At 39.8% G+C, this 14292-nt stretch overlaps 1 protein-coding gene across 6 annotated transcripts in view; it reads left to right on the forward strand.

The window, feature by feature from the left end:
• STK33 (serine/threonine kinase 33) overlaps positions 1-1770 on the forward strand; it is an 89266-nt gene extending 87496 nt beyond the window's left edge. For 3 of the 6 annotated variants that reach the window (XM_074999027.1, XM_074999029.1, XM_074999030.1), the window contains one exon: positions 840-1770. In XM_074999027.1, coding sequence (XP_074855128.1) covers positions 840-1007 — 168 coding nt within the window. In that variant the 3' untranslated portion in view covers positions 1008-1770. The remainder of the gene's footprint in view (positions 1-839) is intronic. The other 3 variants (XM_074999031.1, XM_074999032.1, XM_074999033.1) reach the window with 1 other exon arrangement.
• Positions 1771-14292: the final 12522 nt, after the last annotated feature.

Genomic DNA, 14292 nt, shown 5'->3' on the forward strand with positions numbered 1-14292 from the left:
TCCACACTACCCATGCTTTAGAGGATGAGATTTTTGTAGGAAAAAAATGAGAATTTGTAAATATAGACCTTAAGGGCTACTTCTCTGCTGGTGTAAGTTGGCTTCATTCCAATGAAGTCACCAGCTGATTCCTACCAGTTGAGGCTTTGGCCCAAGCAGTGCTATTTCAATAGTTAATTGCACTTGGACAATAAGTAAAAAAAATGAAATTATGGAGATTTATTTATAGGATGTCTGTGGACTGCTTGATCAGTTTAGGAATTTTTTTTAAATCACCCTTTGTAAGATGAGAAACCTGGAAAATAGAGAATAGGAGTTGGCACGCTAAAGAATATTGGTATGCTTATGCAGTGGTGAAGTTTTAATCATGAGGCAAAACAAAACAGGTGCCCTAATTACACATTTATAAAATATAAAGATAAGAGATTTTAAAGTTATTTGGATTGTTATGATAATTGAATAACAATAATGTTGATGATTATATTTTATTCTTAAAATCATAAAGGTTGATGTAGAAGTCTGGCTAGTGAAGACTAACATCAGCTGGTATTGTGATTGAATATAATAGTTCTAAACAGGTATTAAGAATGTAGCATTAGTGGAATGAAAGCTATGTAAGTATACCACAGAGGATGTTAGGAATTTGATTTTTCATAAAGCAGCTTCTCTTGCACTTTATAATATCCTTTACCTTCTTCAACTACTTTTTATAACTTACATTGCTGTGGAATAATACTGGAATAATAGTGCAACTCACCTGCTTTTTCTTCAATGGTTTTTAACATTATACATATTTATCTATTTATAATATATATATTAAACTTTTTTTTTAATTATAGGCCTCTGCAGGTAGGTCAGTATCTCCAGTGTCAAATTCAAGACGAAATCAGGACAGTCAAGAAAAGAAGGAGGAGACAGAAAAGTCCTTTGTGCCTTCAAGCCAGGGATTAGGAAATAAAAACATACAAAAGCCTACTACCACACTTAGAACCAAAAAGAAATCATAGGCTTTTCAGCAATTTTGAACAACATAGAAATGGGGCGGCTTATTTGTGCCAAAATGAGGACATTGCATAAAAATGAACTGTTCGCCTGTTTGCTTTCCTCAGCCCTATATTCAGCAGAGAGAGCTGGGTCTCCTTTAACATTGAAGCAGATTCCAAAGTAGTGTGAACTCCTAACCTATAAGAGGACATCCACTGACTGTATTGATGTCAAACTGCAACTTACCAGCATGTCTAAATATGTTTGTAATACTTGTTCTACGCTAAGCAGGCACTGTACATGAGAGTAGCTCTCTACTATGAGACCTCACTATGTTCTACTTAGATTCATTATTTTCGTCATACACATTTATGGGAAAAAATGAAAGGCCGTAATCTGTAATGGGGGTTCCTAATAACAACATGCCCTTTACGCAGTAAGAATTTTGTAGGAAATGACTTTTAAACTTGCTCTAGGATTACAGCACAAGCACTTGGGTCAATGAAATTTGTTACTGCTATTTTAGGTCACTATAGACTGCTTATAAAACTTATTTTAACCTTGATAAATGGGAGATGTATTTTTGAAGTATGATGAAATTGTTGTGCTTCTTGCTGATAAACTTCTGGTGTTTTGATGAAATACTAAAATAAAAGCAGATGTTAGAATAATGGCCCTTACATGGTAATTTATCTTCATGTTCTAAAGAACTGTGAAGTGTGCTGGTAAGCTAAGGCTTGTGCAGTTGTGTAAAATGAGAATATGTTCTGTTGTTTCAAACTCAGTGTGTTTCTCTGAAGGAAAGTTCCACCTATAGAGAAGTCCCACCTATACACCTTCACATTGTTCCATTGGGGGAACAAATGATACAAATGTTTTGTTAGTTAAAACTTTATATTACAAGTTATTCAGTCACTTTTTCTAAGGATATAGGGGGACCAAATACTTAAGTTGTTTTTTTCTGTTGTTCCCTCGAGCTTTTGTTCTAATGAGAACCTAGATGTGACATATTTCTACCTGTTTCCACTTGGGTCATAAATAATCCTGTAAAATTTAAATAGATGGTACAGGAATTTTAAAGAAATTTTAAGAAAATCACATTTATGATAAATCTGTTAAAATATCTGTTGAATCATGCAACACAATGAAAAAATACTCAATTTTTCTCCGAAGCCTATAGATAGATATTTGCACATTTAAGTACCTTATATGTGTAGATCTTCTGATTGGTGGTTCTATCTTGGGATGTAGAATGAGAAATTCTACAGACTCTAGTATATTTGATGAGTATAGATTTCCATATTTATCTTACTTTAATTCCATCAGGATATCACCTTAACCAGGCAGTTTTTCCAGTTTTTTTTTTCTATACACTCTCAATGGTCTCTGCAAAGCCCTGTTCCACACACTGGATGTAATAGTCTCTCTGTTTTGATTTGAAGTGGACAAAGCCTCTTACAAAGTCCATCTGGCTTTCTGAGTCTCATGATACCAATGTGTTAGGTCAGACTGTGGCCTAAAGAACTATCAAATCTCATTGCTCATTCTTATCCTTTAGTGAGACAGTCAATTGAAGGGCCTGTCAGAACTCACTTTCTGTTTTAGCTGTGGCTGCATCATTAGTCAACTTCTGGTCAGTCCTACCTGATCACAGTAGTTGCATAGCTGCAAAATGAAGTTCTTCACTGAGTTGGTACAGTGTTGAGAGTGCCTGTGTTGTGTGTTCAGATTAGCTCTTTTATAATATATATGGCATTTTTAGAAGCCCAGCAGACATGCTGACAATCTGCTACTTCTGCTCTTTTGAACCATGAGAACCTGAAAATTTACTGCCCCACATCAAAGGAGCACATCATTTTTACAGTGCAGGCACTGTACAATAAGTAACATTTACCTTTAAAGTCAAGAGACCTATTTACTTCTCATTCTCCTGAGAAATTACATAGGTACCGAGTTCTGTGGGTTGCCAGCTCTTTTTGACTTGAACACTCCTGTTTGGCTGATCAGTGCCTGGGCCCTCTCCATAACCTCTGCCCAGTCCCGGCATGCTGTTCTTTGTTGCAATTGCCATATCTCATCTGTCTGCCTGTTTTTCTTTTTCCTAGTGGTCTCTGTAACTCTTCTCCTCCTTTGTGTACAGTTCTGGTTTTGTTTTAAAGTGCTATTGTTTTCTCTGTCCTCCAGTGTTTTTTCACTTGCTCTTCTGATTCTTCCTCCTTAGGTAGGAAGTAGTATATGCCTTCCCCTGCAGTGGTGGAAGGGGAGACAGAATGGTATTCCCCCCCGCAGCAGTAGAGCGGGTGGGAGCAGGGCTTAAAAGCTGCATTACTGCTACCCCTGTTCCAGTACTCCTTATCACACAAAGAGGAAGCTGGCACCTGGGCAGTACTGCAAGTGGATGTTGTCATCGGCATCTCCAGACAGCAGCATGTGCTGCAGGGATGCACCTTCCTCTGCCACCCGATCCTGCAACTACATGGGTACAGCTCCTTGGGTGACACTCCTCATGTGTGTACCAGCAAATGATCAAGTTTGCAGTATGGCTTTGGGGACTTGGCAAGACACTAATGGTTTTTGGCTTCCCTTTTCTCCCTGTCATTCTTGTTCACCACTGAGAAGTGATAACAGACCCTTCCTCCTTCATGCACTTGATAAAATGTCCATGTTTATCCCTCAGATTTTTTGGATCAAATATAACATCCAGTAAGTGTGCAGGGATTGGGCAGGGCTTGTGACACTGTCTCTTGTTAGGATCCCACAGCTGGAGAAGCCTCCATTAAATCAGTAATTGTCAGACTAAAAATTATCCCTTACTAAAGCTCTGTGGTTTACTCATCCTTTTACCTTGTTTCTTGCTTCTATGCGATTTTCTTCATTCCTTGCCAGTATCCACATTTTTCTCCCTGTTGACGTTTTCTTTCTTTAACAGCTTTATTTTTCTTAATTGAGTTTCTCTTTCATTCCTTCTTTGATTTGGTCTTTCTTCCTTTCCCTCATTATGTCTTGACTGCTTCCTGTCTTCCTTTCCCCAGCCATTCCTGCATCACTGCCTGTCTGCTCCACTAAGCTCAATAGCTTGCAAGGGACTTCGCCTATTTCCCTTCTGTTTCTCCCCTTTCCCATGACGCCAGTTTCTCCCCATTTGTCCTACGCTCTGTTGCTTCCTATTCTATCTTACTTATAGCCACTTAACCAGCTTCCACTACTGTGCTTTCCCCATCCTCTGTGTGTGTGTGTGTGTGTGTGTTGCGTGGGGGAGGGGGGGAGAGAGAGAGAGAGAGTGTGTGTGTGTGTGTGTGTGTGTTTCTTCCACCTCTTCCTAATGCTTTTTTAGTCTATCCCCTTACCACCTGCCTGCCGCCGTGTCATTAAAATGAAAGATCAGTCAATGGTAACATTCAGATCAACATATTATGTGTCTCTTACAAACTTACACCTCAGCCTTTCCTGCTCCTGCTACCTTTTGTGCTGCATCTTTGCTGACATTTTCCTTCCTATCTGCTGTTAGCTGCAGGAAAGCTGGGGGAGTTGATGCAAGTTGTCTATCAGCATTTTAACCACTGTCGTGTCTAACCCTGTGCAGAGCAGGTCTAAATGACACAGTAATTTCAATGTCGGTGGCTATTGGCAGCCTGTGTACACTAGTGCCCTCACCATTTTCACTAGCAGTAGAACTTTACCGGTGGGAAATTTGAAATAGTAATGTAGACAAGGCTTTCATTTTTAAAGGATCAGATTACTGTTGATTAAACACCAGTTCATTTATTTCTCATTCCACACATAAAATTTTAAAAGCTACAATCACCCTTAAGAATGTTTCAAATATTAATGTTAGGTGTAATTATAGAGCAGGATCCTTTTTCTATATGGAATGATCAGTGGTTTTGAACTGAGCACGTAGTTTGCCATGTGGACATCACGTTTACTATACATCAGAAACTTACTTGTTGCTAGGTTAGACCTAATTAAGTGATAGCAATGTCAGTTTTTTTGGTCTTTTCTTGGAAGAGGCTGACTAGTGTATTTTTGCACCTCCCCTCTTTCAGGTGTTCAGAGTTTGCATGTAAAATGTTTCAAAGTAGTTATCACATGATGGGGCCAAAACAGATGACCTGTTGATTTCCAGACGCCGAAAGAGAAGAATTTTCCTTACGGAACGTTTGCATTATTGCACCGTAGCATATTTTGCCCTAGTGACTTAATAGCAAAAGTTCACAAGGTGTTTTTTATGCTGTGGCACCTAAGTACTTGTGAATATGAGTCTGATTGGTGCTGGTCAGTTGCTTGCTAGGAGGATTTTATCTGCTTTGCTTAAGAGTAAGCTAACTAGCAAGGGGTGGCTGGAAGGAAGTGGGTGGGAGATAACTTCGTATGAACCCAAAATGCTGATGAATATAGATACTGGTTAGCCTGAATCCACCCTTGCGTAACAGTTTGCTATTAAGTGACCAAAAGGCAGGATGATTCTGTAATCTCAATGCCAGAAATCTGATCATCCCAGAAAAGTAACACACAGCTCCTGCTGATTTGGCTAGAAAATGCACGTGCCCATCTCCTGGGATAATCTGGCTTTAGGAGCATTGTTTTCGGTAATAAAAGTCCTGGATGGGGGTTACACTTAAAAATAGCAATGTAGATAGATAACTATATAGGGTGCATACCCAGCATCTTCAGGTGTGTCTTTCCTTAACTAAGCAGTGCCTCCCCATCCACACTGCTGTTTATACCTGTGCTGGGCAAGGGTATGCAGTCTATGTATTCCACACACTGCTGAAAAGAGCGTGCCTTGGAGGTGTACCTTAAGCCTGTTTTCCCCCATGACATATGTAGGAGGGTGCTGGAAAATTACAGTTTTCATAACAGCTTGAATGCTAAGATCTGGGTACTTCACAGCTTTCATCATCATTCACTTATTTACATCACATATGATTTCTGAACCAGGACAATGGCTAATTTGTTTTGCTACACCAATCAAAACAAATCTCTGTCAAGAAGCCCCACAGATGATACACAATTACTTTGAACTAATATTTTTGGCTGGCATAATTTTAATTTAATAATAGGCAGTTTAATTAAAAAGTATGCAAGAAGTGAATTTATCTTTCATGTTAATGCTGTGTTTTATGTCACAGTATAGCATAACATCATGCATCTGTTTGTAATCTGCACGAAAAGCAGAAAACTACTGTAAGCATCACTGTTTCCATTTTTGGAGTCTCTTAATAAAATAAAAGATTGCAGTAAAAATTGCTCCTTTTCCTTAAGTATCTGGTTTGCTAATTATCCAAAAAGATATATGTACAGGGTAGTCCACAGTACTACAGCAGTCTAAATTATAACACTGTCTTTCAGAGAATGCACTAGGGAGTTATTACAGCATTCTCAGCATTAAAACTAAGAAATGTGTTGAAAAAGCTTGTGCATTGCTGTGTATGATCAAAGAAAAGATTGTGTGAGTCGGACGAGGTAAAAACTCATCAGCACCAAGGTTCAGCTATTAGAAATGACTGCTGAGGAAATAAGTTTCCACGTAATTTATAATAAAGTAAAGTTAGAGCACTTGTCAAAGACAAAAGGAACAGTCAGTTGACCTTTCTGTGTTTACTTTGAGTATATTTTAGTGCTCAAAAAGGTGCTTGATAGACAGCTCTGATCCCTTATGTCCTTGGTTTATTTAAAACGGGAGACAGCCTGGGCAACTACAGGCCAAGCTTGCCTAGACAGTTCTGCTGTTTTGGCCCCTCACCTGACCTGTAGAGCCCACCTCTAGCAGTAATGAGGTACTCTAGTTTCGATGTCCTATTCAGCGGTTGGCACCACTGCTGAGACTGCCAGCATACGGTGATGATGTGAACACTTTGGAGTTAGACCAAGAGTCCAAGCTCATTTCACAGAGACAGACTGTCATGAGTTTCAGGTGCTACCAATCTAGATTTGAATCTGTGGATCCATTTTGTATTCCAAGTTCTTGGGGCCACTTGCTAGTGAGTAGCAGTGACCTAACATATCAATGGGTGGTCTTGCCCTGACACGTGGTGACCAAAGACTGGAAGTTTGATCAGAAGACAAAAGATTCAGACATGCCAAAAGGGCCAGTTCTGGGATTCTTCTCTTCTTAGGGGCCTGGGCTGAAAGAGTGTACAATAGGATGATTAACTTGGCTAGTTTAACAGAAATATTATTGGTTAAGAGAAGTTTCATGGCAATTAGCAGGACATGTAATGCAGTGCTAAAGACAATTGTACCTTAAGGGGAGAAGACACAGAAAAATGAAAAGGGAATATTCCACACTGTCAACAGCTTTCTTCCTTATAGGAAGAGAATGAAGTATCCCCTCTGCAGAGAAGTTACACCCTCTGTATTTAGCCTAAACTTGGCCTTTTCCTGGGCCAAAACATCCACCTGAGTCTATTCTTCCTCCCTAATGCTGGCCAGAGACCTGTGCTCATAGAGAGTTGTCACTTCCCTTGCAACAAGTCATCAGGAATAAGTGTCTCTGTGTCATTCCCATACCTGGTAACAGGGTGGGTCAACAGATGAATCCTTTTACAGGTTCTGTTGCAGATGAGTTGGCAGAGTGTTGATGGGGGCAGGGAGGGAAAGGCACTAGGAGCACAGAATAAGGATAGCAGAAAAGTTTTGAGCATGAGCTTTAATAAGCACAGACTCACTTCATCAGATGAAGTGATGGCATCTGATGAAGTGAGTCTGTGCTCATGAAAGCTCATGCTCAAAACTTTTCTGTTAGTCTATAAGGTGCCACAGGACCCTTCGTTGCTGTTACAGATCCAGACGAACACGGCCACCCCCCCGATACTTGACAGAATAAGGATAGCGACACATGACCTCCACATAACTTGGGCCTCCAGCTGGCCTTTAGAATCCATCCATACTGGGCTTGTGGTTTGTTCTTGTGTCTGTCCCTCCTCTCCCCCCTGAAATGGCCATAGTGAAAACACTCAGGCTGTTTCTACACAGGCTACTTCCTTCGGAAGTGGCATGCTAATCATACAGGGAGCAAAAGATGCGAAAGAAGTGTGTATGCAAATTCCCTGTGCCTCATTAGCATAATGTCACGTGATTTGGAGTCTGGAAGACTGTTCTTCCAGACTCCAAAATGCTGTGTAGAAGCGTGGCTGCCAGGGTGGGGGGGGACTTCCAGAAGGATGTGCTTCTTCTAAAAATTTTTGGGAAGAAGGGGCCTCTGGAAGAAGGACTTCCTTCCGGAAGCCCCCCCACTGCGACCGCGCTTGTACACGGCATTTTGGAGTCCAGAAGAACGGTCTTCCAGACTCCAAATCACGTGACGTTATGCTAATGAGGCATGGGGAATTTGCATCCGCGCGTCATTAGCATCTTGCGCTCCCTGTATTAGCATACCACTTCCAAAGGAAGTGGCCTGTGTAGAAATGGCCTCCGTGAGGAAACATCATGGTGATGCTTACGTTAGAGAAGGACGGTGATAGGATACATGCTATTAAATAATTGCCATATATATTATTGGTGTAAATATGATTATGGTATTTTCCATATTTAAAAGGAAGCATGGTGAGACCATAGTTGAGCAGAAGAAAAAAACCACAGTGGTCTAGTAGGATTTTTTTGTATCTAACATCGGTCACAATGAAATATTTCTAATAAATATTAAACATATGGGCCCAAATTCTGCCATGCCATCCTTCCAGCAGTTGGGTTACACAGATGTAAATGTGGACAAAATTTAGACCTAAAGCTGGCAGTCTTTAATGCACTATTATTAGGTCTACTGATTTTCTGCTGTAACTTTCAGGTGAAGGAAATGCATAGTGAAAGCAAATTTTTCAGTAGTAAAAAGGTCTTGATTTTTAAATCTCGCTGCTGTATATATTCAAGAAGTTAAGATACTTGTCTCAAAAGGGATCTATACATTTGAAATAATATGATTATTGAAATTCCAATTTTTGCCTACCTTAAAACATCCTAATGTGATGAGGAATGTCCTCTGGTTTCTAAATATTAAACAGGCCAAGATTCTCTGATGGAGAAATTAAAAATTAGCAAATTGCGCATCATATCTTGCCATATGTGAGCTTCTCCCCTGGGCTCTGCTCTACAGCAGCGTTAATTGACTCATGCAAACCTCCTCTCCAGAGTTGTGGCCGTGTAAAATAATCAACAATGCTGATGAACAAAGAAATATAAAAAACAAAGAGCCATGTTAATTTCAGCTCTATTAAAAACAAAATCAATTTTTGGATAATGGAAAAAAGCAGTAAGTAAGGACATTTAATTTTAATTTAATTAAGAAGTCACAACATATAAATGGAGCAGCTAAAATTTTCAAAGGCTTTTGAATATCTCAATTTTTAGGTGCTCAGCTTGAGCTGAAGTAAGGAAACCTGATTTTTCCAAAGTGTGTGCTCAGGATTTTGTCAGACTCAGGGGCTTTCAACTGAGTGTCTCAAGTTGGATTACATTAGATTATGTAGACCATTGTATTTATATATGTTTGATTCTGTATAACCAAACATAAAATAGGCTACACAGAGTTGGGAAATAGAACTGAAGCTTTTGAGAAAGGTCAGTTCATTTAATAAAATTCCATGTTACAATTTTACTGGTTTAGTTTATAATAAATATACAGCAGAGCTAATAGGTTAACAATAGGTTAATCAATGTAGTTTTGATCTTGCACTTATGTATGTATCTATCCTGTGGTCCTCAAAGAAACAATACATTTAATCTGCCCTACCTACCACTCCAAGTGCAGAGCACACACTGACTTTGTCTCCTCTAAGATCACATCCAAAGAAACGATATTAAAACAATATTAAGGTTGCAAATTCAAGCACTCAAAAGTTTGGAAGTGCTAGAATGAAGGTTGCCTGTGCTATTTTAATTTGCCCCCTTGTGTGCATATGTACTATAGAACACATTACACAATTATGTACTATTTTTTCCTCAGGACCCTGCCACATTCAGTGCACAGAAAGGAGGAATTGCTAGTCGATATATATTTTTCACTATCCAGTGTATGGTCCCATGCCATTTTTCCTGCATGTCATCCCAACCCTGCACTGAATAGGGCATTACTAATTTCCTCACCTGATTTTCTATGATGCAGAAGTAGTGTCTTAGTGTTTTAGAGGCATTAAAAAGGATCTCTGTGAGTCATGGGTGAAATGAGACTGTATTGTTTTGTACATATGAAGAACTGATGCCCAGAGATTAAAGTTAAGAATTGCCAGACATATTCATTAGTTTTAGGTGCCCAACCTGAAGAGTGTAGAGGCTGTTTTTCCAGAATACTTTGCATTTTTTAGCACTTCATATGTTCAGGGTAAAGCTCCCATTGACCTCAACTGCAGCTGTGAATGCTCAGCACTTTAGTAGAAGTGACCCCAGGTGCCTCAAGTTGAGTACTCAGAAACTAAATTGGCCACGTATAGAAAATATAGTTTAAGTGACTTGCCTACCATTACCTGGGAGCTCAGGCAGACACAGGGATACAATCCAATTCTCTGGGCCAGCCTTCTAACCACCTTATCAACGAGACCATCCTTGCTCTCCTTGGCATTCCCTGCCCCAGGAATAATGGGCTCAGTTCCAAGTTCAGTAGGCAAGTATCGGAGGGGTAGCCGTGTTAGTCTGGACCTGTAACAGCAACGAAGGGTCCTGTGGCACCTTATAGACTAACGGAAAAGTTTAGAGCATGAGCTTTCGTGAGCACAGACTCTCTTCATCAGATGCTGGTCATGGAAATCTGCAGGGCCAGGTATAAATAAGCCAGAGCAAGGCTGGGGATACAAGCTAACTTGTTATCCCCAGCCTTGCTCTGGCTTATTTATACCTGGCCCTGCAGATTTCCATGACCAGCATCTGATGAAGTGAGTCTGTGCTCACGAAAGCTCATGCTCAAAACTTTTCCGTTAGTCTATAAGGTGCCACAGGACCCTTCGTTGCTGTTACAAGTTCAGTAGGGTGGTGTTTGCTAATAGTTTCAGAGCCTTCAGCCTTTGTTCTTTCCAGCGTCGTCTTCTCCCCGTCTGTTTCTGCCCTCATTAGAAAACAGAATGCTAAAGCTGAACTGACTGTGGTATTCAGCAAGAACACCTAAAATACAGCCTGATGGTGGTAAGTGACCAGGATTTGGCTGCTTATTCCCAAACATGGATTTAAAATACCGTATCTGCAAATAAATTTCAGAGGTCATGTTCCAAAAACCAGAGCAAAGATAAAAGGTACAAGAGCTTTGCATTGCGGACACCGCGCTGAAGTACAACAGGGAGCTGAGAATTCCTTTTCTTAGTCAATGCCGGCTTCAGGGCCTTCTGTTCCACGTATACAGTATGTGGGCAGGTGCAGCTCTCTGCTTCTGTCTAGTGTGCCATTTGTCCTTTGCTGATCCTCTGGAAATGCCCCCAAACACTGCTGACCAAGCAACATTTCTGCAGGGTGGGCCTGGTGTGGAAATGTGTTGATCATGAGCCCCTTTTTAGTAGTAGTTCTTGAAAATGTTCTCCTTTGAGCTCTGTTAATGGCCGACCGGCCAATTCGAAGCGTTTTCTGGTGCGTTCTCAGCTCCTGCTACATGTCTGTTGGGGCTATCCCTCTGTCCAAGTGACACACAGTTTTCATGTGTCTGTTAACAGAGCAGGAGTTTCTTTCCTTCCATAATGATTTAGTGAGAGGGTGAAGCAGTTGTTATGTATCTGATGGGGTGATGCTTATTTATGTATGTGCTGTGGGAATTACTGGCATGAACTGGTATTTGTGGTTTTGGCTTTCCATCCCATCCCAAGGCTCCAACAGCCAGCAGTTCATGCAAATGTGTGTAAATTAATAGATGTTCTCTTGTTCTGGTCCAAGAGGCTGGGTGGGGTGAAATACTAACCCAAAGATAGAGGCCACCAGGGTGCAGGATGCAAGCTGCTTTTTAACCTTCCCTTGATGAGAGCCAAGTCCTGTTTTCTCACCAACTCCTGACTCATTCTCTAATCCTGAAAAACCCAACAATTTCTTCACATATTCAAGGTTTTCATAACTGTTTTTTTTTCCTCTGATGCTTATAGTGTTTGTGGTTACTTACAACTCACTTGGTTGTATTTGCAACTGGTCCCAGACAAACTGGGAAGTGTGGAAGAGAATAGATCCAAGGACCAAAAGTTAAGCTTTAATTCCTTCACTAGTACAGATGCCAATGGAACTGTGGGTTCAATGTTCATTAGCAATAAGTGATTCAGCAAGCAAGTAAATTTGTGAGAAATATGGCTTTATTAAGCATAGATCCGGTAAGTGCTTGATGCAAAAATTACTAGGTGATAGTCTATGGCCTGGATTATGCAAGAGGTTAGACTATACGATCATAATATCTCTTCTGACCGTCATCTCAATAAATCGGTGAAAATAGTGAGAAACCAAAGTTATATGCTAAAACTCTGCTATTTTCACCAACCAGCTCTTTGAAGCAAACCCCAGCTTGTCATTTCTGAGCCTCTAGTTCTACACCAGCATATGTTCTGTCTGAAAACCCATCTCCTTTCTACAGTTGCATGCAGCATACTACACTGATGGGTAAGAGAATGCAATGAAACCTAAATGGTGAGAAAGATTACTGGGGAAAATAATACTCCAATGTCACATTTTTGAGTATTTTTCCCCAAAAGTGACAGATTACGCCAGTGAACTAAGATGCATGGCTTAGAGATCAACATTACCAACTCATGGTTTTATCATTACCCTTATGATTTTTGATGTTTTTTGTAAAGCTTCAGCTCCTGGAGTCATGTGGCATTACTCAAGGATTTCAGTGGTTTTTGATAAAAATTGTTTATAGCTATCATGGTTATAGATTAATGTCTGAAAGCATAAAAATTTAAAAAGTTCAGAAACTGGAAGGCAACTAAAAACACATTGGTGAGAGTCCAGAGAATAGCAGCAAAAAATAAAATAAAAAGGATTGAAAGGATCGGAAATCCTGACCTACGTGGAAAGATTTTTAAAATTGGGCATATTTAGTTTTGCGAAAAGAAGACTGGGTTGGGGAGTGGGAGGGATTTTATAATGGTCTACAACTGTTGTAAGGGCTGTTTCAAAGAGGATGGTGAGCAGTTGTTGTCCATGTCTATTGAAGATAGGACATGATGTAATATGTTAATCATCTAGAAGAAATATTTAGGTTAGATATTAGGAAAAGCTTTTTAACTACAATTCTGGAATAGGTTAACAAGGAAGGTTGTGGAATCCCATTATTGGGGGTTATTATATGTAGGTTAGATGAAGACCTGTCAGGAATAGTCTAGATATACTTTTTTCTGCCTCAGCACAAGAGGCTGGTTTAGATGATTTCTTAATGTTCTTTCTAGCCTCAGCCCCTGCCACCATTTTTATGATTCTAAGAACACAGTATTTATTATGCTTCATAATCTCGTGATGTTTGGGGTTCTGAGTCATGGTTTTCAAACATTCAGGGTCAAACATTAAAAAAATGCAGCATAGTTTTGCAGACTTATTTCAAGGTTCCTTACATATGTCTACATATGTCCCAAAATTGTTTTGTAGTATCTTCATACAGATGTGAAAGTGGCATAAAGCTAATTTTTAATAGCATTTTCTCCCAGGTAAGATCTATCACTCTTTTTTCATGACATCTGTTAGTTTTAACTACTTTGCATTCAAGATATTTGCAGTTGCAATGAACAAGTTCATTTAAACATCCAATCAATCAGGATTTTCACTAGAGGAAAATTTTAAGTACCAATTAAGAACGAAAAAGTGATCTACATCCTCTAATACAATATTAATGTACTGTGATGGGTGATTCCCAACTGCACAGGGAAAAAATTCAGCTGTGCAGATGCTCACATGAGAAAAAGTGGGTATTTCTATCACTTACTATAATTTTATGAATTGGAAGTGGTTCCTTTATTGCTCTTAATGAATAGAAACACGATCAAATTCAAAGACATCAAAACACATAGGGCATTACTGTTTAATTAGAAGGACAGGAACGTTTAGGAGCAATAATGGAGGAGATGAAAATACTCAATAATGATGAGTAAATGGCATTTGTGGGGCTACATTTTAAGACAACCGTTCAGCTGTGGTTACAGCAGAGCTGTGAATCATCGGTAGGATTTTTAAAGGGCTTTTGGAGCAGTGTTCCCTTGAATTTTTTCCATCCATGGGTAGAATAAATAGTGTTTTGTGCACCAAGGCTTGTGCAGATGTGCACCACCAATAGAAATACAAGCTGCCGGCTGTGGGCACTCTGCTAATCAGTGGGACAGCACCTGAATCTGCCCTGGGTGGCTGGCCAAGTTCTCAGCT

The sequence above is a fragment of the Carettochelys insculpta genome, chromosome 6 (genome assembly GCF_033958435.1).
Source record: "Carettochelys insculpta isolate YL-2023 chromosome 6, ASM3395843v1, whole genome shotgun sequence".
In the NCBI taxonomy this organism is placed as follows: domain Eukaryota; kingdom Metazoa; phylum Chordata; order Testudines; family Carettochelyidae; genus Carettochelys; species Carettochelys insculpta.